Source organism: Macrobrachium nipponense, chromosome 29, assembly GCF_015104395.2.
Source record: "Macrobrachium nipponense isolate FS-2020 chromosome 29, ASM1510439v2, whole genome shotgun sequence".
NCBI classification, from domain to species: domain Eukaryota; kingdom Metazoa; phylum Arthropoda; class Malacostraca; order Decapoda; family Palaemonidae; genus Macrobrachium; species Macrobrachium nipponense.
In genome coordinates, this window is record NC_061092.1 from 12,827,114 (window position 1) to 12,854,613 (window position 27,500).

The 27,500-nt window shown below is 38.1% G+C and overlaps 1 protein-coding gene and 1 long non-coding RNA gene across 2 annotated transcripts in view; one reads left to right on the forward strand and one right to left on the reverse strand.

Moving 5' to 3' along the window:
• LOC135206130 (uncharacterized) overlaps positions 1–14,979 on the reverse strand; it is a 124,099-nt gene extending 109,120 nt beyond the window's left edge. The window contains exons 1-2 of the mRNA XM_064237380.1: positions 14,920–14,979; positions 427–641 (exon numbers count right to left, since the gene is read on the reverse strand). Coding sequence (XP_064093450.1) covers positions 427–498 — 72 coding nt within the window. The 5' untranslated portion in view covers positions 499–641; positions 14,920–14,979. The remainder of the gene's footprint in view (positions 1–426; positions 642–14,919) is intronic.
• Positions 1–27,500, forward strand: part of LOC135206131 (uncharacterized) — a 171,366-nt gene that overhangs the window by 124,480 nt on the left and 19,386 nt on the right. The window lies entirely within an intron of this gene.

Genomic DNA, 27,500 nt, shown 5'->3' on the forward strand with positions numbered 1-27,500 from the left:
CTGCCCCAGAGTCAAAATTTCTTCATTTGCTTTTTCATTTGGATCTCAGGCTTAGTGGGTACAAGCGTATCCAAAAAGTAGTGGGAGGTTAAGAGGACACTGTAATTATTACAATTATATATAATATATATATATGTATGTATATGTGTATATTTACATATACATATATATATAGTATATATATGTATATTATATATATATATATATATATATATATATATATATATATATGTGTGTGTGTGTGTGTGTGTGTGTGCATACAGTGTGTCCATAAAGTCCCAGTACCATCACAAGTATTTATTGCTCAGAATGGTATATATATATATATATATATAATATATATATATATATATATATATATATATATATATATAATATATATAGATATATATATATATAATTAAATTAACAAAAGTTAACACTCACAATCGTGATGCCTCCGATGATGATGCACCCTTGGCGAAGAGAGACACAGCAGCAGGAGTTGACCTCGCACATGGCGTTGATGGCTTGGTGGTGGGTAGCAGTCAGGTCATGCTAGGTCACGGCAATGCTACCCAGAACACAGGTCAGGCCATGATAAGCCTTCGAGTTGACATGTTCACCTTGCCTCACCACTACCCACCCCCTGGCACTCAGTGCTGGAAATAAACAAAGAGGTTGATAAAGGAATAAATACCTTAAGAAAGAGGTTAATACAGGAATAAATACATTAACAAAGAGGTTAATAAGGCAATAAATACATAAACAGCGATGCAAGCGAATCAGTATGTATTAATTTATGATATTCAAAAGTAAAATTTTTAAAAAATTTTATGGCAAGCTGTCGGAAGGGAATGTGAGCAGTATTATAAAGTATTTATTGTCATTTTATTTATATATTTGCAGATAAATTATAGAATTAATAGTAGAATTCGAAAAAATTCGGTTGGAAGATCCAGTTGCATAGTTTAAAAATTTTATTGTTCATATTATCTAGACAAAAAAAAATTTGAATCACAAAAAATATGGAAGCATCCTGTACATCAGACATCACCACTAAGTGAAGCAGTGTCATACATGGTTAAACTGAAACCACAGAGAGAGAGAACTAACAAAAAACCACATAATGTGTGTGAGAGAGAGAGATAATTAACAAAAAATCACATAATGTATGAGAGAGAGAGAGAGAGAGAGAGAGAGAGAGAGAGAGAGAGAGAGAGAGAGAGAGAGAGAGACCAACGAAGCGCTAGGGATCCCTTGATTGAATAAGGGAGGGCATCCCTTTGGGAGAAAAGGTAAATCCCAGAAACGTGCAGATGATTGGTGATGTGGGATGCTGAGGTTTATGCAGATAACTGATAGACCCAAAGACTCTCTCTCTCTCTCTCTCTCTCTCTCTCTCTTTCTGGTGTTAGGGAATTAGTACGAGGGATACTTTTATCGATTTTTTCTTTTTAACTTTTTTCCTGTTATTTTATGCTTTAGATTCGTTATATGGAGACGCGATGATGATGATGATAACAGTGAATTGATAATGATAAGGTTGAGGCGATTGGTGAAAATGATGATGATTATAACAAGGTTAACGCTATAATAATAATAATAATAGTGATACTCTTTGAATATTTCTGAAGATTAACAGCTCTCTCCTAGGGCTGGCCCGATGGATTAGATATTTTTACGTAGCTATGAACCAATTGGTCACCTAGCAACGGGACCTACAGCTTATTGTGGGATCCGAACCACATTATATCGAGAAATGAATTTCTATCACCAGAAATACATTCCTCTGATTCCACGTTGGCCGCGCCGAGAATCGAACTTCGGACAACCGGATTGGTAGTCGAGCGCGAAAAACACTCGTCCAACGAGGAACTTTAGTATTTCTGAAATTTGTTTCGTAAACTGGAGATTAAATTCCTCCTATCACTCGATTGGTCGACGGGTTTTATTCTGCCCACCGAATCGAAGTTGAATTCCTGAAGATAAGGAAGTTGAAAAAATTAAGTTAAAGCAAAGAAACTCTCCATGAAAGAATTCAGTTCAACCACTGAAGTTCAACGGAATGAAAACGTGAGCAGCCGCCAATTACCAACGCTTGAGGGGTAACTGCGCTAAGTAGCTTGTTAATAGGCTGGCGAATTGCTATATCGATTTCCCTTCGTCAGTTTAATTCACGGAAGTGTTTGCTCCGCTAACAAAGGCCGTCTTGTGTGAACTGCATTTGAGAAGACTCTGTGTTTCTGGGCTGCTATATTGATTTCTTGTTGCCAGTTAAACTGATGAAGTGTTGACAGTGCTAACAATCCTCCCTTGTTGGAACAGCGCGAAGTTGCCGCCGCATCTGTTTGTGAATGACTGAAGGCTGTCGGTGCACTTCAACGGGCGGGAGACTGGCATGAGACGAAGATGTGTCGAGAGAAAAAAAGAAAAACTCGAATGGTACAAAATTTCGTGCATGAAATTCCCACTACTTATTTTCATTAAAAAAAGAAAGAAAAAAAAAACTCCTGTGGTACAAAATTTCGTGCATGAAATTCCCACTACTTATTTTCATTAAAAAAAAAAGTGATTTTGCATTTGTTTTTTATTGTCGAAAACCTAAATTTGTATTAACTAACTTTTTCGCTGATGAACTTGATATAGGAGAATTTATATTGAAACCACCAAAAGAGACTCATATAAAGATATTAATTTTGCATTTTTTATTATTTTTATCATCGAAAATCTGATTAACTTGATATAGGAAGATTTATATTGAATCCACCGAAAGACAAACAAATCGTAAATAGAAATATGGGTAACGTGAATAATACAACGCTAATTGGAAAAAAATGAATTATACTGCTACTTATTCGATTATTCTCGAATAGATTAATCACTGTTTTTCACATCTTTCATAATCATTTCTCATACTTATTTTCAATTCCATCCTTTTAGAGTTTGAAGGTTTTTTATGTATGTTTATGTGTATGTATGTCTGCGGTAAATTTTGTCCGAAATAAAGCTTTTGAATTTGAATTTGAATTGAATAATCAACATAGCCTTGGAATTTGGTGGCAATAAATCAACCGACAAAGAATCCAGAATCAGTCACAAGACGAACAAATTGCCGATAAGGATATGAGGAAGATGTGAACAGTACAACGCTAATTAAAAGATAAATTAGAAATGTGTTCACTTATTCACTAATATCCAATATAAACCTGAAAGTTTGAGGGCAGTAAATCACTCGACAAACGATATCACCTAACTTGTTAATTCTCGCAACATTCCGCATTCGAACAGTTAACGAAACATTGAAACGAATGTGACTTTTAAGCAGAAGTGGACCGCCGGTACAATTGATAAAGTCTGCAGATAGGTTACCCGAGTCACGCGAGAGATCGTGCCGAGTAAAACAACGAAGGAAAAAAAAAAAAAAAAAGAAATCACTCGATAAAAATCACGACCACCTGCAGTTTAGACCTTGATTTGGGATACCGAATTTTATCCGTTAAATGATTGGACCACCCACGACTTCATTTTATCCATCTCTCTCTCTCTCTCTCTCTCTCTCTCTCTCTCTCTCTCTCTCTCTCTCTCTCTCTCTCTCTTTCTCTCTCTAAAAGCTTCAAAACGATGTAGGATTTGGTATACCGAATTTGTATTCATCAGTCGGTGAATGATATTCGAACTCTCATACTTTTTTTTTTCTAAGCTTCGAAACGATTGTTTCCCTACCTTTTCTCTGTTGCCTTTAGTCCCCATATGCATTGGTTTCTGCCTTTTAATTTGCATCTGGCCTCTTTGGCCTCTTGTCACCTAGATGTCTAACTTCTCTAAGTGTACTTTACTCTAATATTAGCCTTTCTAGTAGGAGTAGTTCCTGTGGACAGACACATGATCTAGTCGAATTGAAAACGATAACCGACAACCTTAATAATTAAATTCGTCTCTAGTAGAATCCGTTGATTGGCTTCCAGTTAAAAGCAGTCGTCCAAAAACCACATGATCGCAGTCGTTCACTCTCCAGGGCGAGCTCTCACCAACGTAAAAGACTAATAATAAAATTTACGTGACATGATACTTAAGGAACTGGTGGCATTCGTAAGTCGCCAGAGGTCCGGCGAATCCTATTCAAAGAGGTACCAGTACTATATTAGATTTACATCAGCCGTGCATTTGATGTCTAGGCCAGTCCCTTACGACGCTCCTGATTGGCTGTTGATAAGCCAATGACAGGGCTGGACACTCAGTCTCTCGAGAGAGTTCACATAGACAGGATGTATGTTCCATTTCTCCTGAAATATACATCTTTCAGGAGAGGTGGAACATACATCCTGCCTATGTGAATTCTCGAGAGAGACTGAGAGTTTCCAGCACCGACATGGCTTATCAACAGCCAATCAGGAGCGTCGTAAGGGACTGGCCTAGACGTCAAATGCACGGTTGATGTGAATCTACTATAACTATACTGTAGTGTAGGGACATCTTTGACAGGGGAGGAAAATGAGAATGAGTTTCTAATTTGGGATACCCCGAAGGCGGGTAGTGCTGTCAGTGTACCTCATGCGATGCACTGTAGGCATTACTTGAGGTTCTTTGCAGCGTCCCTTCGGCCCCTACCTGCAACCCTTTTCATTTCTTTTACTGTACCTCCGTTCATATTCACTTTGTTCCGTGTTACTTTCCACCCCCTCCTAACAGTTCTTTCATAGTGCAACTGCGAGGTTTTCCTCCTGTCAAACCTTTAAAACTTTTTTACTGACAATTTTCCTTTCAGCGCTGCATGACGTCATAGGTCCCTGCGCTTGGCCTTTGAAATTCCTATTCCATGCCATTCTTCACTAGGGAAAAAAATATTTGATAATGATAATTCCAGGTTACAAACATTTTACGATGTGATTTAAGTTATGATACAAGATAAGTCATTTTACTGCTACTTTCCGTATCCAGCCACAAGGCGAACAGCAACGAGCGTTGCCAGTGATAAAGAAGATATTAGGCATCGAAAGAAAGGGACCTGTCTAGATAACTCTGAATTCCCTTTGATTACGTCTGTTTACCCGAGGAGATACAATATCCAAATCTGAATTGAACGACTTTCAAAAGAAAGTGAGAACGAAGCTTCTTTCCATAGGTGGCTGGAATAATCAGAGCAATTCTTCATATATATACATATATATATATATATATATATATATATATATATATATATATATATATATATGTGTGTGTGTGTGTGTGTGTATATATATATATGTATATATACACTAAGAAATCACAAAAGTAAGCAAGTGATTTTGTTTATTAGCTAAAGCCACTGGGAAAATTTTAAAAAGAAAAGACAGCGTGCCAAGTACTTTCGTGTATTTAACACATCTTCGGGGCACAAAGTAATACAGAACATAAAAGCTAGTGAGCAAGAAAGCCCTTACAAAAGCAAAATGAAGAAAAAAACATGAAAAATACGTATAATAAGGCCATTAGGCCATTACAAACAGAAACAATATTCGTCTAGATCACCCAACCACTCAACACCCCAACAAGTCAAAAGAAAGAGAGCAATTGCCCAATGATCCCATTTTCATATATATATATATATATATATATATATATATATATATATATATATATATATATATATATATGAAAACGGTAACGGATTTAAACCAGCATCGCCATTTTCCCGATGGACAGAGCGGCGCGACAAAGCTGAAGATATCATGCATCTTAGCAGACGAAAGTCATTGGTAGGCAAACAGGGTGTCGAAAACTTCGGGGAAGTTCCGTTACTTGCATCAGAATGATGACATTTGTTTCGTAAGGCAGAAGCTATGGAACAGCTACTTTCTATCCCTAACCTCGTGGGAAAAGGAAGCAAATTTGGACAGGATAAAGTTTTTTTTTTTTTTTTAAGATTGATGTCATGGAAGACATACTCTCTATCTCAGACTCATCAGGACGAGATGAAAATTTAGAATAGAGAGAAAAAAAACCTGCTCATCTTGAAAGGTTTGACCACGTTATAGAGTCTGTACCAAGAATAAATCATAGCAAGTCATAGGTATCTGTAGTAGTATGATTAACTAACCACTTCAACCATTTCAACGAAATTGCCAGACAAAAAGAGACGAACAGTACTATTACTTTCCCTTTTTTCCCTTGTACTCTCAAGGCTCTTTTTCCTTGTACTCTCAAGGTTTTTATTTTTTCTCTTGTCCTATCAAAGCTGTTTTTTTCCCTGACTCTCATTTTTTTTCCCTGTATCTCAGGGTTTTTTTCCCACTGTACTCTCATTTTTTTTTCCCTGTACTCTCAGGGTTTTTTTCCCTGTACTCTCAGGGTTTTTTCCCTGTACTCTCAGGGTTTTTTTCCCTGTACTCTCAGGGTTTTTTCCCCTGTACTCTCAGGGTTTTTTTCCCTGTACTCTCAAGGTTTTTTTTCCCTTGTACTCTCAAGGTTTTTTCCCTTGTTACTCTCAAGGTTTTTTCCCTTGTACGCTCAAGGCCTTTTTTTTCTTGTAATCTCAAGGCTTTTTTCTCTCTCTCGTACTCTCAAGGCTTTTTTTTTTTTTTTTAGTACTCTTAAGGCTTTTTTTTTCTCTTGCACTCTTAAGTCTTTTTTCTCTCTCTCTTGTACTCTCAAGGTTTTTTCTCTTTTACTATCAAAGCTGTTTTATTTTCTGGTACTCTCAAAGTTTTTTCCCCTGTACTCTCAAGGTTTTTTCCCTTGTACTCTCAAGGTTTTTTCCCTTGTACTCTCAAGGTTTTTTTCCCTTGTACTCTCAAGGTTTTCTTCCCTTGTGCTCTCAAGGTTTTCTTCCTTTGTGCTCTCAAGGTTTTCTTCCCTTGTGCTCTCAAGGTTTTAATCCCTTGTGCTCTCAAGGTTTTAATCCCTTGTACTGTCAAGGTTTTTTTTTCTTGCACTCTCAAGGCTTTTTTCCCCTGTACTCTCAAAGTTTTTCCCCTTGTACTCTCAAGATTTTTTCCCTTGTACTCTCAAGGTCTTTTTTTTTCTTGTACTATCAAACCTTCTTTTTTTTTCTTGTACTCAAGGCTTTTTTCCTCTTGTACTCGCATAGATTCCAGAATCTTCATCCAGGCTCTTGGTATCAGCCGTCTGATTACTAGTGGCGTCATATTACCTTTATATTGTAATTATATTATAATGAAGGACATAAAAGTCATAAGTGGGGCGATCGATAGCAATGGCAAGGGTTGGACTTTCTTCAGCAGTCTTCCGGAACAACATTTAAAAACCTCGCCGATTGTCGGTAATGTATGTATGTCTATATATATATATATATATATATATATATATATATATATATATATATATATATATTTATTTATTTATATAGACACACTCACACATATATATCTATATTATTGCAACTATCAAGTCCCTTAATATAATTATTGGGACCCTGGAGACAGTAAGCGCTTCGTATTGCCCAGGATTCGAATCTTAGCCTCTCATTAGCGAAGCGTAGGACCCACCGTACAGGTATTTTATTCAGTATTTGCAAAAGTGTGACGGATTGTTAAACTGATAAGGTGTAAATCGTTCGTGAGAAAAGTTCCTGAAGTTTTTTTATTATGAATATTATTAATGGAAATTAGGCTGTTAAACAGCATTGGGACCCTTTCGTCCATTCAGTGTCTTGGGTATTGTACGAATTCGCAAGGTGTATTAAAAGATATGTCGTGGTTTCATACGAATTTCATGATTGATCGGGGATAATTTGTCACGCTTACTGAATGACAACCAGTATATGACTGACAACTAAAATTAATATTAAGACCCAGAATCTACCTCTGAATATCTTCGCGAGGACAGACCCTTCGGACCCTCAGGGATCAAGACGGTTTAAAGCGGTTCTTATCCAAGTGGTCTTGATGTGTGGGTTGGTTTAGGGGGGCGGGGGGCGGTCCAGGTGTAACCGCAGCACCATAAATTAGACTGGCAACTTAAGCGTGAAGTATGTTCTTTGCATAATGAATAAATCTATACTCCGTAGAGTCAGGCTAATTATTATGTACATTTTTCACGTTAGTTCGTGTGCATGTAACACTTTTATTGCATATATTGAACACGCGTGACCTTTAACTGTATCGTGTTTTTTTTTTTTCATTCTGTATGTGATTATGTCAAACAGTATTATGTTGAAAAAATTTGCCAATTCCCTCTCTCCCTCTAAAAAAGATCATATGAAAAATCTGTTAAGATGTTACCGCATATCGTAACTCAGAAAGAAATTAAAATCTTGATACTTTTGAAATCGCCTAATTAAAGTAGCCAAATCTGCCTGCATATATTTTAGGACACCCTGTAATGGAAGTCGAATTTTTGCGTTTTTCCTACATTCTTATGTATGTTGACCAAAATCCTTTAGACAATACAGATGAAGAAAGTTAAAAAGGTGAGAAATTTTGCGTCGCAAGATAAGAAATGAGAATAGATGTTCTCATTTCTTATCTTATATACCTGACAGTCAGGAATCACGAGTTGAGTGTCTTTGTATAAAAAAGACACTTGATTACAGCATTCCTAATTTGGATTAATTTATTTTGGGACACCCTGTGTTTGAAGTCGAATTTGGAATCCGAATTTTAGACAAAACAGAGGAAGAAAGTTGAGAAGGTGTGGAAATTGGCGTAGCAAGATGTGTCTCCAGCAACCAAATATGCAGACACAAAATAATGCAATCTCCCAGGCCTTCATCTCTCCCTGCATAACAAGGCGATGTCATTTTTGAACGCAAATTTCATTCCTAGTTAGTCTGGCTGACTTCATCTGTTTTACTGCAACACTTTTATGAAGTTTTAAGTGTACCAGTTTAAGTTTCACATTTAAATGCATGTTACATTTATTACATTTATCTTTTTTGCGATTCACCTGTCCCTTGGCATTTGCTCCTAGTACCTTGCGTGCAACGTACGATGTACATTTTGGTACAAAATCTGTAAAAGCTATGAAGTTTAGGTGTACCTGGACAAACATAGGTATTGCACACACTTTCAGGTTTAAATTTAAATGAACTTTAGTTAATATACATTATGCGTAACCCACGATCTACATTTTGACAAAGAAGTTATACAAGAACAAATAACAATCTCTCTCTCTCTCTCTCTCTCAAACAAGTTCTCCCTATTATTATCAGATTTTTATGGACCAACAGCTTCACCGACGGTATAAACGCGAGTAGTTCCTGGTGGACTTTCGCTGGAATTGAGGGATAAGGCCTTGTAATTATCTTAATTTCTCGTTAATCTGACCACTTCATCCACTAACTGAGTTGAATTACAAGGTGGCTTAATGTTTTAAATGCAGTGCTTCAATATATATATATATATATATATATATATATATATAATATATATATATCTATATATATACTATGTAATGTATGTATCAGTTAAAATTCATTTGAATTTAAACTTGAAAGTTGTGTGCAATGCTTATGTCTGTCAAGGTACTTTTAAACTTCATAATCTTTTACAGCTTTTGTACCAAAATGTACACGTAGAAGACGCTTTATCCTACTATTTTCACACTAATCTTATCACCGATAGTTCACGAACACTTCTAGATATTTCTCAAATTCTAGTCGTATGTTAAACTTGTGATATCTGTTGATTATTGTGACTTCACGCGGGTACGTCTCACCAAGCAAGATGGCTACTACGAGAGAGAGAGAGAGAGAAGAGAGAGAGATAGAGAGAGAGAGAGAGAGAGAGAGAGAGAGAGAGCATCTCGTTTGCGTTTTTGCGACCAAAGTACGAAGGGAGGAGCTACGGCCCTATGCTTCTGTCATTTGTTGTATTTCTTTCTATTGCGGAATGACAAGAATCGTGACATTTTATTCACCCGGAGACCGACGGCAAAAAAAAAAAAAAATACTGTTGTCCTCAGAGAATGATGTCCTTCGTTTTTTGTTGGGAAATTCCTTCCAACAGGGGGTCTGCACCCCTCATGAGGGCCCCTTTTGTGTCTTGAGACGCAAGGACAATAGTACCCTAAGCCATTGGCGCCTCATAAACCAACACTGTCCAGAATGGAAGTAGTTGACTCTCATAGTTGGTTTAAATGAGTAAAAGAACTGATACAATAAATCTAAACGGTTTTTACAAGAGGTTATAAGCGTAGAGGGTTCTCAATGAAAAAAGTTCACGTATTGTTGAGCCAAGCCTCCTTTATGGTACTGTGATGTGGGCGCTGAATACAGCTGAAGGAAGGAAGGTAGAGCTTGTTGAGATGAATTGTTTCCGAATTGGAATTAGAAATGATGGAAATAGATGAATCGGAGTGTTTTGAGGAATGGAAGTAGTTGACTCTCATAGTTGGTTTACATGAGTAAAAGAACTGATACAATAAATCTTAACGGTTTTTACAAGAGGTTATAAGCGTAGAGGGTTCTCTATGAAAAAAGTTCACGTATTGTTGAGCCAAGCCTCCTTTATGGTACTGTGATGTGGGCGCTGAATACAGCTGAAGGAAGGAAGGTAGAGCTTGTTGAGATGAATTGTTTCCGAATTGGAATTAGAAATGATGGAAATAAATGAATCGGAGTGTTTTGAGGTAATATGGTCAAGTAGAGAGAATGGAGAAAGAAAGAATGGTGGAAAGGGATGGGAAGATGAAGAATTAGGAAGTAGACAACTGTGGGTAGTGACGATAAGTTTCCTTTCCCTGGAATCAGTCTCTCGTCAGTAGTATTTGTGTGTGTGTGTGTGTGTGTGTGTGTGTTATAAAGTAATATATATTGTATGTGCGTGTGTTTGTGTGTAAATGACCGCGTTCGGAAAGTTTTCACGAAGTCTGTAATATGAACGTCGATTATTTAGATAATTAAAGTAATTTAAACATTGTTCCTATGCGCATGGTATTGAAACGATAATAATTGCAACGAATGATTCATCTATTTGAATGGCTATGAAATAGTTCACCAACAATCGTTTTGATACAGTTTGTCAGCTGAGTGACGATAAATTACATATATCACCAACTTTAGTGTATAATTAGGATAATTGAATTGCAATATGATCCCCCCCCTCCCCATTACATTCTGTTGTCTTACAACTTAGCTGTGAAATAAGCGCCATTTGTAAAGTACCACTTTATAGCCGTCAGAATTACGGTCATTATTATTTACCCCAATTATCCTAATCACGAAAGGAGGAAATGTGACGGTTACGTTTTCTCATCACTCAGTTGGTGTCGTGTAAAACGGAATTTTACCAATTACGTTTATTCCACGGTATACGCCGGGCTGCAACGCAACAGATAACGGTAATGAGATAGCTAATTCATTTGTCCCCGTTAATACTCTGGCCATAACAGCGCATTCATTTAATCTGACGAAGACACGCTCGACGAGGCTCGTCTGGCACCGTCAGGAGAGCTTTTCTTCTCTAGTTCCTCTTTCATTTCTATCTGTCTTATACAAACGCGGAGATGTGATAGACTTTACAGAAGAATTTTTACGTCACGGACGTAAAGGAACAAGCACTTTTCGCGTCTGGCTTTTCACTCACAGACGTAAGGTAACAAGCATAATTTGCGTCAGACTTTTACTTCATAGACTAATCTGAGGCACAATTTGCGTCAGACTTCTGCTTCATAGACGTAAAGAGATAAACATAATATGTGTCAGACGTTTGCTTCACAGACGTAAGGTGACAGGATCGATTTGCGTCATGCTGTTCGTTCACAAACGTAAAGTAACATGCTCAATTTGCGTCAGACTTTTGCTGCACAGACACAAGATGACATGCGCCATTTACGTCAGACTTTGGCTGCATAGACGTAAAGGTGACAGGTACAGTTTACGTTAGAACTTTGCTGCAAAAACATGAGGAAACAGGTGTAATCTCCGTCAGACTTTTAATTCACAGACGCAAGATGACAGGCAGACTTTTAATTCACAGACGCAAGATGACAGGCAGACTTTTAATTAAAAGACTTGAGGAGTGGAACGCAAATCAACTTTTGCTTCATAGACGTAAGACGACAATGCCAATTTACGTTAGACTTTTATTCAGTTTACGTCAGATTATGTCAGACTGTTACTTTACGTCAGACTTTTATTTTACATATGATTAGAGCTAAACACAGTTCAGGCAGATCACACATGCTTTACATAGAGAGGCAAAGGGCAATTTATCTCAGTCAAATACTTTACAAATCCTGAGAGACTAAGTGGCTATCACTTTCCAGATGTACGGATTGTTTTTAAAATCCTGACTGCTCCTACACAGGTGATATAAGAGGAGGCTAATTTAAATCAAACCCATACTTCACAAATATAGGGAGGATACGCTTGATTTATCTCGGAAACGAATTTTGCAGATGTCAGGAAAGTAAACGCAACTTATATCCGTTTATTACTTGCTACGATTTACGGCTAACTGTTGCTCTGTAGCTGTGAGAAGTGTTGTTTTGTCATTATTATACTTCATAGATGCATCAAGACTAAATGCTAACTGTGTCAGACTTTCAATTTACAATGAGGCTGTTTCTCTGTGGGTGGAAGAACACTAAACACAACTTACAATTGTGTTATTAACAGTCTTAAGGAGAGTAAGCACAGTTTATGATACCTGTAAACTACAAGTTTAAAAATGTGCTTTTGTTAGGCTGTGACTTTGCGGTTTGAGGCCAATTAAAGCAATTCACTTGAAACAGACGTAAGGAGACTAAACACAGTTTACATTAACTAATTACTTTACAGCTTTAAGGAAACTAAACACAGTGTATATCATTGCTCATCTGATGTTGGAATACAAAACACAACTTACATTAAACTATTCTGTCACAGACATACTAGGTTGAAAACAGTTTTTTTTTTTTTTTTTTTTTTTGTAAGCTGTTACTTTATCAGATTCAAGGAAACAAAACTCAACTTATTTCACAGTTGCCATACAGACATAAGAAGGTTACAACCTTTGTAGCTAGACTGTTACTGTGTATGGGTAAGGTTAAAAATAGCATGCATTCGTTTGTTTCTTTACAACATACAACATTAGGGTCTTGCGTCACAGAAATGAGAATGCAGAACGCAACGTAAATAAGACAGGCATTTTACGTCTAGAGGCTAAACGGGATGTCCGTCAGACTGACTCTTGCATAATGTAAGGAGGCAAAACACAACTTGTACGAGACAGGCATTTTAATAGCCATAAGGAGTCTAACCACAGCTTACAGCCGACTATTATGGAATGAAGAGAAACATCTCTCAAGTTATATTGCTACTAAACCGACGTAAGGAGGCTGAAAATAACGCACAACGCACGTGAAACTAGTACTTTTCGGTCTAAGGGAGACCAACTCCAACGTATTACATACTTGTCTTTTACAGTCCTGAGGCGACGAAACACAGGTTATGGCAGCGTATGAGGTTCTATAGAATACTCCGTACCTTCGGTCAGAGCGGCACTTCACATAGGAAGACCAAATGCACCTTACGTCAGGTCGTCACTTTACGTACCGTGAGGAGACTGAGTGGACTTAATACTCTCCACGCGTAAGCAGACGACACTGTGTGTGCGAAACTATTCCTTTAACGAAACTGAAATCGGACTTTTACTTGAGAGACGTAAATACACTATGAAAAAATTGTATGTATAACTGTTAATTTAATAAACTTGCACATAATTCATCGCCACAGTTTGTCGCAGATAAGTTTGATACAATAAATCAACAAATCTCTCTCTCTCTCTCTCTCTCTCTCTCTCTCTCTCTCTCTCCTCTCAATCAGACATACTCACTCACTCACTCACTCACAAATACACGCAAACATCTCGTCATTTGCACTTATAAAATTATATTTACTGTATTTCCTTGATATAATAGCAATGCCGAGGTATGAGATAATATTCAAAATAACATGGTCCCTTTCGAGAATAATTGTTTACTTAATATTTTAGTGAGAATGATGATCACAGAAATCAACCATAAGGTTTTCACCTTGTTATTAATTCCTTCACTGTCATTTGCACCATACTGGATATTACTCACCGTTTCACTACTGATACTTGTAATTATTACAGCATAATAGTATCCCGAACGAGTGCTAAATATTCAGGCGTCACCAAAACACCGTGACAAAATACCACTCAGAGCCAAGAATAGAAATAATATAATGAGGAGATATAGCACAATAGACGAGTGTACTTTTAATTCATATTGTATTAGAATTGGCATAATGTGTGTGTGTGTGTTTGTGTGTGTATGTGTGTGGATTCGTGGTATATTTTCTATTCCGCTCGAAGGCCAGACCAGGCCACTTCACTACAATTGCTTCATAGATCGGTGCGTTAGCTGAACTGCATAAAAAGACAGGCACTCGAGTCACCTCTCCCGGCAGAATATTTCGCAGAAAAAAAAAATATCCACTTGATACATATAAGTGTCACCCCGTGAATATGATGACACTTAGGGTGAGGCTAACGTATGAAACGTGATGATGCGTTTGATGAGATGAAATTGGAAATGAGGCAGAAATAGATATGAGAGAGAGAGAGAGAGAGAGAGAGAGAGAGAGTCTGTTGTAGGGTATAGGTCAGAGCTTGGATGGCTGGCTGTCGTGTGTGATGGTATTCTGCAAGTCTCTCTCTCTCTCTCTCTCTCTCTCTCTCTCTCTCTCTCTCTCTCTCCTCCGGCAACCAACAACACTCTTTGTTTCTTCTTGGGATGCCCCGAAACGCGGTCTGGTACACGGTCGTCCTTCTTCTTCCTTTAATGCCGCCCTGGACGGGACAGAGCCCAGGTCACTCCAAAGTCACACGCTACCTTCGGAGCGAAAGAGGAGGAGAGAAGGAAGGAGGAGGAAGAGGAGGCTGAGGCCAGAGCCTGAGGAAGAGAGAGAGAGACACTCACATACACACACACAGAGACGCTACAGAAGGATATATTCGTTTCGGGGGCGGAACGTTCACAGAGGAAACTCACGCATCAAAGCAGCGAATCCACACTCCCACGTCCTCCCGCGCGGCTGCTCTCGACACGACTAGTCACAGTCAGCTCGCTTTGGAGACTCCCCCTGCTCTCTCTCTCTCTCTCTCTCTCTCTCTCTCTCTCTCTCTCTCTCTCTCTCTGTTGTATATGACCACCGCCCTCTCTCTCTCTCTCTCTCTCTCTCTCTCTCTCTCTCTGTATACACGGCCACGCAACATATAAACACGCAAGCACAGGCCATGTTGGTTAACGTCGACGTCGGTAAATATATTGTTTTGAAATATCGTCATCTTATCTGTCTGCTAGTTTTTGGTTTCCCTGTCTCGCCTCTTCTCTTCTCTTCTCTTCTCCTCGTCGTTTTGTATTTCTTCTGTTCTGGCGTTCATCTTCTTTAATTTTTTTTTACTTTCTCCTTCGCTCTCTTTAGTATATCGAGTTATGCAAGATGGATGTCCATCTCATAACTGTATTGCGTTTGTTTCATTGTTGCATTAGAATGTATATGCATTGATAAAGCTGATGGTAATATTTGTATAATTATATATAATGTATATATTGTACGAACATAAACACACACGCAATATATATATATATATATATATATATATATATATATATATATATATATATATATATATATATATAAAGGCTTGGAAGACTGAATGACAAAACTGTTTCCTTTCACGCAACTACCGTAAAGAAGAGGGAATAAAAAAAATACCATTGTAGTATTAACCCATAGACACTGATAGGTGCACCAGTAGGACTGCATTTAAACAGGACACGAGTACCAGAAGGTCAAACGGTAAACCATCCAAGTTTTTATAAATATGACATTTAGTCTTTCGTGTTCGCGTACCCAATCTAGATATGTATTTATCTCGCTGAATAAATTTCTGAATTCATGATGTATATAGATTAACTGCTCAAAAAAAAAAAAAAAAAAAAAAAAAAAAGATTTGGAGAGATGGTTTGGGTGAGTTGTATTTAAAATTCATCGTCTATATTCTATGTAAAGCGACATATCCTCCCCACAAGTTCGCCCCAATTATTACTAAAAGAATTTAGAATTAGTAGTTGTTCTTTCATAGACGCGTACTGGAGTTGCAATTTCCATATGAATGAAGATGGAAGTGAATGATATTACAGCAACTTAGGCATAGCTAAGGAATAAAAAACAGAGCTCTCATCTGCCAATCCAGAGGACGTTAATATTTTTTATGTTATTTAACACTTCAATATTATAATTTTCCTCGCAGAATTTATCAGGATTTAAACCTCTTCCACTTTAGTTATTGTAACCATAAAATAGTAGTAGCACCCATATAAAGATCAAGCAATTAGTATTCAGAGATTTATTTATAGACAAGGTATTTTACACTAATTCTTGGTAGTTTTTATCTCATAAAATGGACGCCTAAGGCCTAAAGGAGTACGTGATAAAACCGTATGTTTATGATGGAATGCTAACTTGAATCCCTGGGATATCATATCAAGTCACACATAAGCCATATGCTAAAACCATCTATAAAGACAGGAATAAGCCAAGGCGTCTCAAAGTTGAAGTAAGTAGTTATACGGTTGTATATGTTGTTAAGTATGAGTATGTATGTATGCGAGTGTGTGTGCATGTATATATATACATAGACATTATATATGTACACATCAATTGCTGAATATTCTAGATATTTTACCTTCAAATTAAATCATGCCTTTTCCAACATGATTAACTGTGTGGACATTGAAACTAAAATAAAATAAAAATGTCCCATTTCAGAAATTTATTAAAACTTACCCGGTCTCGTTTTTTGTGTTTTTTTTATTTATTTGTTTTGTTTTTTACCGTCACGTTCTGAAATTCCGTTGGTAATTCCTCCTTCCCAGATTCCCATAATCTTCCCTCCTGCAAGTGATATTCTTCCTCCTTCCCTTTGATCGCTTCTTTCCTCCCTCGATGTCCGGTTTTCAGTCCCGTTGGCCTTTGTATGAGTCTCATTCATTAACAAATTAGGAAACTTTCAAACCCCTTTCATTTGCTGTTGGAATCTTGCAGTATTTATCAACTGCAAAGATTTTATAATTTTACGTTTTATTTTCTTATTATTTTAATTTTTGTTATTCATTTAGTCTCGCCTTTTTTTGTTTGTAATGCAAAATGTTATTTTATTTTTTTTAACTATTTCAATTTTTCTTATTCATTTAGTCTCGCCCTTTTTGTTTGTAAATCTTGTTTAATGAATCCAAGCATTTTTTATTTTATTAATGATGAAAGAACTAGATCACTTGCATACTTCCGGTTGATTGTAAGGGAACTTCTTCACCAAATTCAACAATGTTGTACTTTCCATTAGTTTGGTAAAACTTTTCTCAATTTATTTTAGTGCTTCGATATTTCTGATGTCCTTCTGTAAACGATTTAATTCAATCACTTTATGTGATCCGCTGATTTTACATAAGCAGTTGAGTGTGCAAAAACTTCTTTAAAGAATTCAGTTACCTTTTTTTTCTGTGTAAAAATAATTCTTTGATAAATTCATTGGCTCTGGTCTTTGTTATACAAAATTGTGTTGAGAGAGTTCAGTTGGTTTTGCTTTGGTTTTCCTCTCAATGTTAAGTGTTTAAAATCTTCAGTAAATAGTTCAACCAGTCCTGCATTATGAATTGATTTTGTACGACATTAGTTGAAAAATTCTGTCTGTTTTGCGATCTGTTTTAGCTATGGAAATATTTGTTTAAATTTTGGTCTGAATATTCTGTTAGATTTGCTCTTTGTATTGATTTTGGCAAACCTTATTTGAAACATTCAGTCTGTTTTACCCTTTTTTTTAACAATGCTTTCTAGATAAGAGGGATTCTGGATAAATGATTTTACGTAATTTTTAGAATTTCTGCCAACACAACACTGAATAGTTCCTGAGCAAAAACTTACCTTAACTAAATCGGCCAATTCTACCATTTTTTATATCCATGTAATAGTTTATTTCTCCAATTCTACAATTTTTTATATCCACGTAATAGCTTTTTTTTTTTTTTTTTTTTTTTAGAAATAAGTTTAAAACTCGTATAAGCCTTTCAAACCATTTCACAGTTAATTTCCGTTTGGACGCTGATTGACCTGAGTTGTCTCAGCGCTTGGCATTATGCCTACAATCTATAAATCAAAACCTATGTATTATGAATACGAGTCTAACGTAACCTTTGAATGTCGTGGCGGAGGTCGTTAGTTCCTTCCTGTATTCTAAAGATTATGTATCCAGTAATGTAGCTTATTAAGCACACCGTGATTCGCGAGTATTCCTACCCGATCCCCTTATATTATCAAAATAATAAAGATTGTGTATCCGCACACGTGACCCTGCGTTGCGTAATGCATATATTAATGCATGTCCCCCTCACTAAGTATTGTGACAGAACTCAGTCGATGAAGTGCTGGTTCCCTCATTGATTCGCCCCTCATGTATTCGCTCATTATTCTGTTCTCAGTCAGTCAGTCAGTCAGTCAAGGCAGACCAGGTATGATTTGTACATAGTTTATTGTCGTCAAGACAATATGAATCGAGTAGGTGCGTAACAAATACGCGTTCATGTAAACTATAAGATTTCATTCGTTGGTATGATAATATTATTATTAAACTATGTAAGTAATGGTAGTAAGTACGAGCCCCCTTTGCAAATAGGGTCTCTGGACTCGCTCTCCCGATCATCTCTTATATCACGCATTCAATTTGAATTATATGAGTTCACTAGTTATATAGTAATAATAATAGACAATATTAATAAGGGTATAAAAAATAATTTTCATGGTGTTTCGTAGTGTGTTAATAACGAAGACATTAGCAGTTTGTTAGAGTCACGGGATAAGAACCATTAAGTCCTGTTTGCAGATATTCGGTGTTAGCAACCTATTCTTGATTGGAACTGAAACTTGATATTCCCTTCAGGGTAAAAAACACTTTAACCATAACTGTGAAGCAGTGTATGTGGAATATCAGTCCTCAGTAAATGTGATGACGTGTTGGGCATCAGAATGATAATGTGGACATCGTTCAAGATAAGAGAGAGGTAGATAGAGAGGGAGATAAATAGGGGCGGGGAAGGGGGAAAGGGTTAAGTAAATAAGAATGGAACTAAAGAAATGGGAGGAGGAAGTGCTAAAAAGAAGATAGTTAAAATCATATTTAAAGTAGAAAGAGAAACAGAAATTTACATTGGGTAATAAGACGAAACTCAACGTGTATGAGAGAGACAGACAGACAGACAGGCCGACCGCTTGAGAGAGAGAGAGAGAGAGAGAGAGAGAGAGAGAGAGAGAGAGTGGAATTGAATGAACAAAGAGGTAAATAAAAATTCCAAGAATGGGGTGGAAAGTGTGAGGAGATTAATAATCAGTATGAATGTTACATTGCAGAAAAGAGGGACAACAGAGAGAGAGAGAGAGAGAGAGAGAGAGAGAGAGAGAGAGAGAGAGAGAATAAATATAGAAATAAATCGAGTAAAAGAAACAGGCACACACCGAAAAGGAAAAGAAAACGAATATACAAAATAAGCGCAAATCGTGAGAAACGGCGACAGAAAAATCAAATGAACAAAGAAAGTGTTAAACTGCAGAAGAAAGGAGCAACACCTACATGCAGAGAGAGAGAGAGAGAGAGAGAGAGAGAGAGAGAGAGAGAGAGAGAGAGAGAGGGTGGGTCGGGTGGCGGTAAACACCTCTCTGAGCAACCACCTCTGTTGTCGGTTTCCCAGAGCCGATAGCCGTGTCCTTCATCAGCTTTAGTTGGCGTAAAATCCCCCCGAAGAGTTCGCCTTAATCACTCTTATCGTCTCTCGTTTCATCTCGTTTTTTGTCATTTTTTTTTCTCTCACTTCATTTTCGTTCACGTCTCTTCTCCATTCAGATTATCACGCGCCGTTTTCCGCTTGTTAATTGCATTGGTGTTGTTGGTGATTCCGTTAGCCATGTTGATGTCTGTGGTGTAGATTGCTGCGTATTTTTCTCTTTCGTTTGTTTTTAGTTCAAGAAAGATTCAACTTCTATATCTACTATATTATTATTATTATTATTATTATTATTATTATTATTATTATTATTATTATTATTATTATTATTTACATGTATTCCAAGCTAAGATCTAGCCTAATTTCAGTTCATATCGTCTAGTTTTCAAATCGATGTATTCTGCCCCATCACATTTCCGTCTCGGTATACTAAGATGCTTGCCAAAAATATCTTTTTAACGAAAGGTTCTACTATTATGTATTATTAGCAGAATTAGTTTTTGGTTTCATTGCTCGTTAGGAACTGTAACTGAATACGAAAGGGGAAAACAAAAACTCGTCAATTCTCTTTCTCGTCTTACGAAAGTGATTTGGAAAATGTCTACGGTGTCTACTACCCACATTTAATTGTCTCTAGAAAATTTTTCCACACAAGCCAATTGCGTATTATGTTTACATGCCGACAACCTTTTTCTGTCCTAAAGTATATAAACGCGTAAGTGAACAGCTCAAGTGTAATACCAGACAATTCACTTTTAAATTAACAAATCAAAGACTGACTGACTTTCAAATACCCAGACCTAATGCTCATATGAACTCAGACAGAGAGCAGATTAAGATACAAGGTTTGGGATGAAAATATACGGCTGAGTTGATCTGAGATTTTGAAAAGGATCTACAGAAATAGTGAGAATGTTTGAAAACCCCTGTAATAGAAGGAAACTGATTTGAATATTAGCAAATTTCGAAAAATTGAGTGGGAAACGTATTAAAAATATATTAGAATATCTAGGAGTTACACGTTTTTTCAAGATCTTGCTTAATTGTGAATTTATAGAATCTATTTGATAAGTATTTAAAATTCCAAGGAAAACAGTAATAACAGGAAAATCTTTCTTAAAATAAATAACCATGTTAGTTATTTAAGACTCCAGTGCAGTGTACTTGGGTTTTATATTCGAGATACAAATTTTATACTTTAACCCTCGGTTTTAATCATAAAAAGAACACAGACTCCAGCGCATTTACGAAAATTGAATCAAACTTACCATTCGGAAGATAGCGCCTCAGTGGCGAGGTCGGTATGGTGTTGGAGTGCCACCTCGTTGTCCGTGAGTTCGATTCTCGGGCATTCCACTGAGGGGTTAGATATGTGTATTTCTGGTAATAGAATTTCACTCTCGACGTGGTTCGGAAGTCACGTAAAGCCGTTGGTCCCGTTGCTGAATAACCACTGGTTCCATGCAACGTAAAAACACAGTACAAACAAACAAACAAACATTCGGAAGATTCGAGAAATAAGACGTACGCTCCCATTGGACGCAAAACTGCTTCAGTATAGAAGAAACCTCTGTTCTTCAAAGCATTCTTTTTCTAGGTAGCGAACGAACCAGTACACTTCCTCTCCAGCCCATAGAATCCCGCCTGTGAGATTTAATGAAAAGCGAGTTAAAAAAAAAAAAAAAATTTCGTTCTCATTAGAAATGAGATGAAAGCGGGGATCAGTCTGTTTCCATACGGAATATGATTAAGGTAGCCGTAGTACTACTCCCAAAGGCACTGAGGGGCAAAGATACTCACTGGCCCAAACCAGTATAGCTCCACGTGATGTAAAGTCACGTGACCTGAAAAAGGCGAATTTCTTTCGTCTGCTGGGATTAGGCTTGGTTTTACCTCCCCCCCCCTCTCTCTCTCTCTCTCTCTCTCTCTCTCTCTCTCTCTCTCTCTCTCTCTCTCCACATTCTTATCCTTTTCTTCAATAGCTTTTTGTGAAGGATTGTTATTGATGAGGATGTAGCTTTTATAGGGGAAATTTTTCATTCTCTGTACCCTTCTTTCCTTGTGACTTTCGCTTACGATGATTTCTTTACTGCTCTTCGTCCGCCTTTCGGTAATTTTCTTGTAGGAGGAGAATTTTCGCTTATTCGCCTTCATACTACCTTGTTGTTGTTGTTGTGGGGCGTCTAAGGTCTATGGACGAGCCTAAAAAGTCTGTAAAAGGTGTTTCACGTTGATTTAGAGATAAGGGAATTGTAGGATAGTATATTTAAGATTTATTTATTAGGATATATATATATATATATATATATATATATATATATATATATATATATGTGTGTGTGTGTGTGTGTGTGTGTTTGTGAAGTGTGTATGTGTGTGTAGCTCGTGAGCATCGATTACAGATATGGGAATCGCTCAGACTTTCTATAAGTTATGACATTTTTTTCTTCAATGTGGCCTGTCCCTTAGTATTACTCTGCCGATGATAATATGTCTCAGAGGGGTAGAAATACAAACCCTGGCGAGCTTGCGCGCATGACATTCTTTTACAGCGCTGTTTTCCATTTTCATAGAGAAGATAGCGTTCAAAGGATGAATACGAATTTATTTTGAGTGTATTTTTTACTCTGTAAATATTTTTTCCATTATTTTGTATATCTGTTTATTTAATTATTTAGCTTTCGTCCGGCATTTCATTGCAGAAAATTTATAAGACGAAGAAAAATAACAAACTTTGCCCAGTTCCCAGGGAGAATTTGTGACAGTACGGAAAACGGGAAAGGCTACAAAAGTTCATCCTATAAATATCTTAATGTATCTTTTATAGAGGAGGCATCATCACTTTTATACGAGAGAGGATCTACTACACAATTCTCCTCTCTCTCGGCTATCTCTTCTCCATCTCTCATCTGCTCTCTCTCTCTCTCTGCTCGCCCCTTTGTCTGCTGGCGACATCTCTTCTCCAGTGGCTGCAATAAACCTCGTCCAATCTCCCCTCCGATAAAAACTCACGAGAGGTTTCGCCATCGATTGTCTGCTTACTTTTCTGTTTGTTCTTATTGCAGCTCTTTAGCATCTCGTAGCCCGTCCCTCACTTTTCTCCCCCCCACCCCCCCGCTCCCTCCTCTTCCCATTATCCACCCCCCCCCCTACACCTCCTCCTATCATTTCCCTCCTTCCTCCTCCTCCTTTCCATCATTTCCCTCCTTCCCTCCTCTTTCATCATCCCCTCCGTCCATACTTTCCCCTTCCTTCTCTTCTTCCCCCTCCTCTTCTCATCTTCCCCTTCCTTCTCCTTCCATCTTTCCCCCTCCTTCATCATCCCCTTCCTCCTATCCTCCTCCTCCATCATCGCCCCTCCTCCTCCCATACTCCTTCTTTTTTTTTCCTCCTCCCTTCTTCCCCTACTCCTCCTCTCATCTTCCCCCTTCTTCCTCTCATCCTTTCCCTTTTCCTCTCTCCCATCTCCCCTCTTTTCTTCTACTTCTCCCCTACTTCCTCCTCTCATCTTCCCCCTTCTCCTCTCATCTTCCCCCTTCCTCCTCCTCCCATCTCCCTCTTTTCTCCTCCCTTCTTCCCACTCCACCCTCTCTCTCTCTTCCTATCTATGCCCCTAACCTCCTCCACCAACTCACTAAACTCCCTTCCTCCTCCCCTACACTCCACACGCCTCACTCCTCATCTCCATCACAAACCCCCCCCCCCCCCCGCCCCCCCCCCCCCTCCCCGTCACCCGCCCCATACTCCCACTTCGTTCCTGTCTAAAAGGAATGTAGGTCTAAGATTTGTTTCTACAGTAGATTTTCCCATTTCCTAGTTTCTTGTGGCAAACCGAGGCAGAGTAAGAATTCCGAAGCTCCTTGGCTAGCCTCAACCCTGGTTCCTGGTTGGTATGTGGTGTTGGCGTCCCACCTTGGTGGTCGCGAGTTCGATTCTCGGCCATTCCATTGAGGAGTGAGAGATGTGTATTTCTGGTGATAGAAGTTCACTCTCGACGTGGTTCGGAAGTCACGTAAAGCCGTTGGTCCCGTTGCTGAATAACCACTGGTTCCATGCAACGTAAAAACACCATACAAACAAAAAAACAATCAACCCTGCTTCCGCCAGTTATCACCCTGTCTAAAGTGGCTATTTACGTATGAGGTTTCCATACAGTTCTTCGTCTATCTTATTATTAATTCTCCTTGGTTCCCTTGAAGAATTGAGGCAAGGGGAGAATTCCAAAGCTCCTTTCACCGCATCTTACCCCTATCGTCACCTCCACCTCACCCCCCTTCTACACTCACATTTAAAATCTAAGCTTCTCCTCACAGTTCATCGCTCTCTCTCTCTCTCTCTCTCTCTCTCTCTCTCTCTCTCTCTCTCTCTCTCGTAAAGCACGGAAGCCTGATGAGAATTCCGAAGTTTAGTCGTACAGCAAACAGAACGCTCGGATTTTAGCCAGAATCGGGTTTACTGACCTCCACTAGCCAAATTTGAGACGGCAGCCTGCTGTCTGCCCTTTTTTTTTTTTTTTTCATTTTCATTTTATATTTATTCTGTTTTTTTCATTTCCAGCCACTGGAAATACGAAAACAAGAAGCCGAGAATTCCCAGAGAGAGAGAGAGAGAGAGAGAGAGAGAGATTGTGATACATGGATGGAGGAGACCCAATTAGGCTTAAGAGTCGTATAATTATCAGGGCTTTTTTCACGGAAGCTTGTGTTGATTAAGTAACGTGATCTCTCTCTCTCTCTCTCTCTCTCTCTCTCTCTATCCTAAGTCGTGGGAATTTGGAACTTTCTCATCAATATTTTAATATTTAATTCACTCACTGTCAAAGCTACTTTCAAATTTCTTTTCCCATTAAATTTTCAAAACTTACTTTGTAATTATCACAAACTGCCATATAAAAACTATAGGACTGAAACTGAACTCTATTTGATACATTTAGACGTCAGGTAAATTATGGCAGTTGTGTAATTAGCAGTTTTGTAAAGAAACTTTTATTTCTCCGAAGGTAACCTGAGCGCACATTAACAGAATCATGGAAGCACCGTACACCTTTATTAAACGACTGACCCATTGTCTCTATTCTCCCACAATATTGGCTTTCCTCTGTGTTTACGCAGTCCTTTAACTTATCTCTTACAATCATACTCGTCCCGATTTCCACTTTTAAATATGACAGAATATAAAGGTGTGTATGTGGATTACGTGGGTAGGGGAGGGAGGCTGCATTTTGAAAGGACATGAAAAACTCGACAACGACCATGGCTATTGTCTCGGTTTCAAAAGAGAATTCGTCCACGTTTTGAGCCACACTTGACGTTTGTTTGAATCACTAGCTCTCGTCCTCTCTCACATGGCCGCTAACTTGTTTTGGAAATGGAGAGAGAGAGAGAGAGAGAGAGATAAAATGAAGATGGCCGTCTCTTTTTTTTCGCTTTTGTTTCCTCCTTTCTTCTCTGTCTTCTGCTTCTCCTTTTTCTGATTCTATTTTTCTTCCCCTATTTTAAACACCATCATCATCATCTTCACCACCACAGCTAATTGAGAGGAGCGTCGCCTTCTCCCACGGTACTTCTCGTTCCTATACCCGAAATCTTCAAGGAAGTGAGACGAGTGTTCTCTAGACAAGAGAAACACCACTCGAGGTCGATTTCGACTTGTCCAACGTCTGTTCCTCTCCGGCATTATGAACTTCCGCCTTCCTTTTGTTCTTAATCTGCTTTTTGAAAACGAGTCCCAGCTTCATCGGGAGTGAGGAATGAAAAGAAAAAGGCCCGATTGTCTCGGGAGTTTTTACTTCATTGCCGAGGGTTTAATTAGAACATTGTAGGTCTAAAGGGATTCACGGTGCGTGAATAACAGGAGGCGATGCACTACGCTTCCACCTAAACATTTTATGCCCCAGGGTGCGCCAGGAGGAGAGTTCTCCGTAGCCCACAAAGCAACTGAGATTTCAAGTGGGATTTGAGGTCATACGCAAGAGGAATTTTGCGAGAGAAAGAACCGTTTGTCAACAGTCATCCACTTTTAATCTCTCTTGTATACGTATTTAGCGTCCCAGTTTTATCTGAGTTTTAGGGTTATAAAGTTGTCAGATTGATCGTGACGGCTGAGCGAGTTTTCGGAAAGTTCTGTGCATAGATTTTAATAAATTTTGAATGAAAAGTCATTGTGAACTTTCAATCTTCATTGTGTTGCTCGGAATGCTAGAAGTTAAGATTAGATTTTTTTTTTTTTCATATTATGGAAAGTGCACTGTTCATTCAATCCACACGTAATGGCATGAAACACAAAAATTCAGTGTATTCGAAACATAAAATTGATAACTCTCTCTCTCTCTCTCTCTCTCTCTCTCTCTCTCTCTCTCTCTCTCATACACACATTTTTTTAACGATTCCAAATACCCAATCCTATGGAGTGGTCCTCTTCCCTTTTATATTTGGTCACTGTCTTGTGAGGTATATTTTAGAGGAGCCATTCGTCAATAATGTCTTTTTTTTTTTTTTTTTTTTTTTTTTTTTTCTTTTTTTTTTTTTTTTTTTTTTTTAGATTATTTTCGTGTCGGCCAATCCAGAATTATTTCCAATTGATGTTTCTCTGTCTATATTTTTTTCCGTTTGTTTGTCTTGACGAAATGTAATCCTACTTCCTTCATTCCCACTTTGCTGTATCTAAATACTGAAAAAAAAATTCGGTCAGATGAGCAAAATTACGTGAAATTCCATCTGATCTTCGCCTGTGAAGCAACTTGGCACACACAAATTCGTAGTTTCAACAGCAGACGAAGACAGTTTTGAAACGCTATCAAAAGCGAATAGCTTGACATTGCGGGTCATCGTATAATCTTTACTATTCCACCAAATAAAAAATATTGCGCGTGTGTGTGTGTTGTGTGTGTGTGTGTGTCTGTGTGTGTGTGTGGTGTAGCTTTCTGTGTTGTGCGCAGCGCGCCCCATATGTTTTCATGTATCTACATTCATACATCTATAAGTAATTGTAATGAAACAGAAACCTAACACAAGCATTTACGAACAGATATGATTTAACATTTTGTTGAAAGTTCTCAGTTTTCGCCTCTCTCTCTCTCTCTCTCCTCTCTCTCTCTCTCTCTCTCTCTCTCTCTCTCTGAACTAGCGAAAAAGGTAGAGCTGGCTCACATGCGAGTAGACCCGTGTTCGATCCCGGGGCGAGAAAAGGCCAATGAGTGTGCTCGTGTTGATCAAGTAGTGAATTATGTATGTGATTGTTAGTCGACTGATGGGGTTGTAGTTGTCGTAGAGAGGCCGGGCGGGGCGGGGGCGGGGCGGGGGAGGGGTGTTGGGTCGTGAATAACAGAACGTGAATGATCAGTAACAAGTAATTTAGGGATAATAATGTACAATCATAAATCATAATAACAATAAAGGGAACTCTCTCTCTCTCTCTCTCTCTCTCTCTCTCTCTCTCTCTCTCTCTCTCTCTCTCTCTCTTTCTAGCTTTAATCGTATTTTTCCAAATGATCGGGCGATCCGGAAGACGCCAAGATTTATCCAGAGATAAGTTTAACTGATAAATTCGTCCCAGAGATGTTTTTATACAATAGCAACCGGTCTAGCCAGCTAATCTTTCCAGGCGGGAGGAGGAGCTTATCAAATGGACGATGAAATAACGGATTGTACTCAACGAAAGGAAAGGACATGTTATCTCTCTCTCTCTCTCTCTCTCTCTCTCTCTCTCTCTCTCTCTCTCTCTCTCTCTCTCTCTCTCCTTTCCAACAGGAAATTGATGACTACTTTGTCCATCCTCTCTCTCTCTCTCTCTCTCTC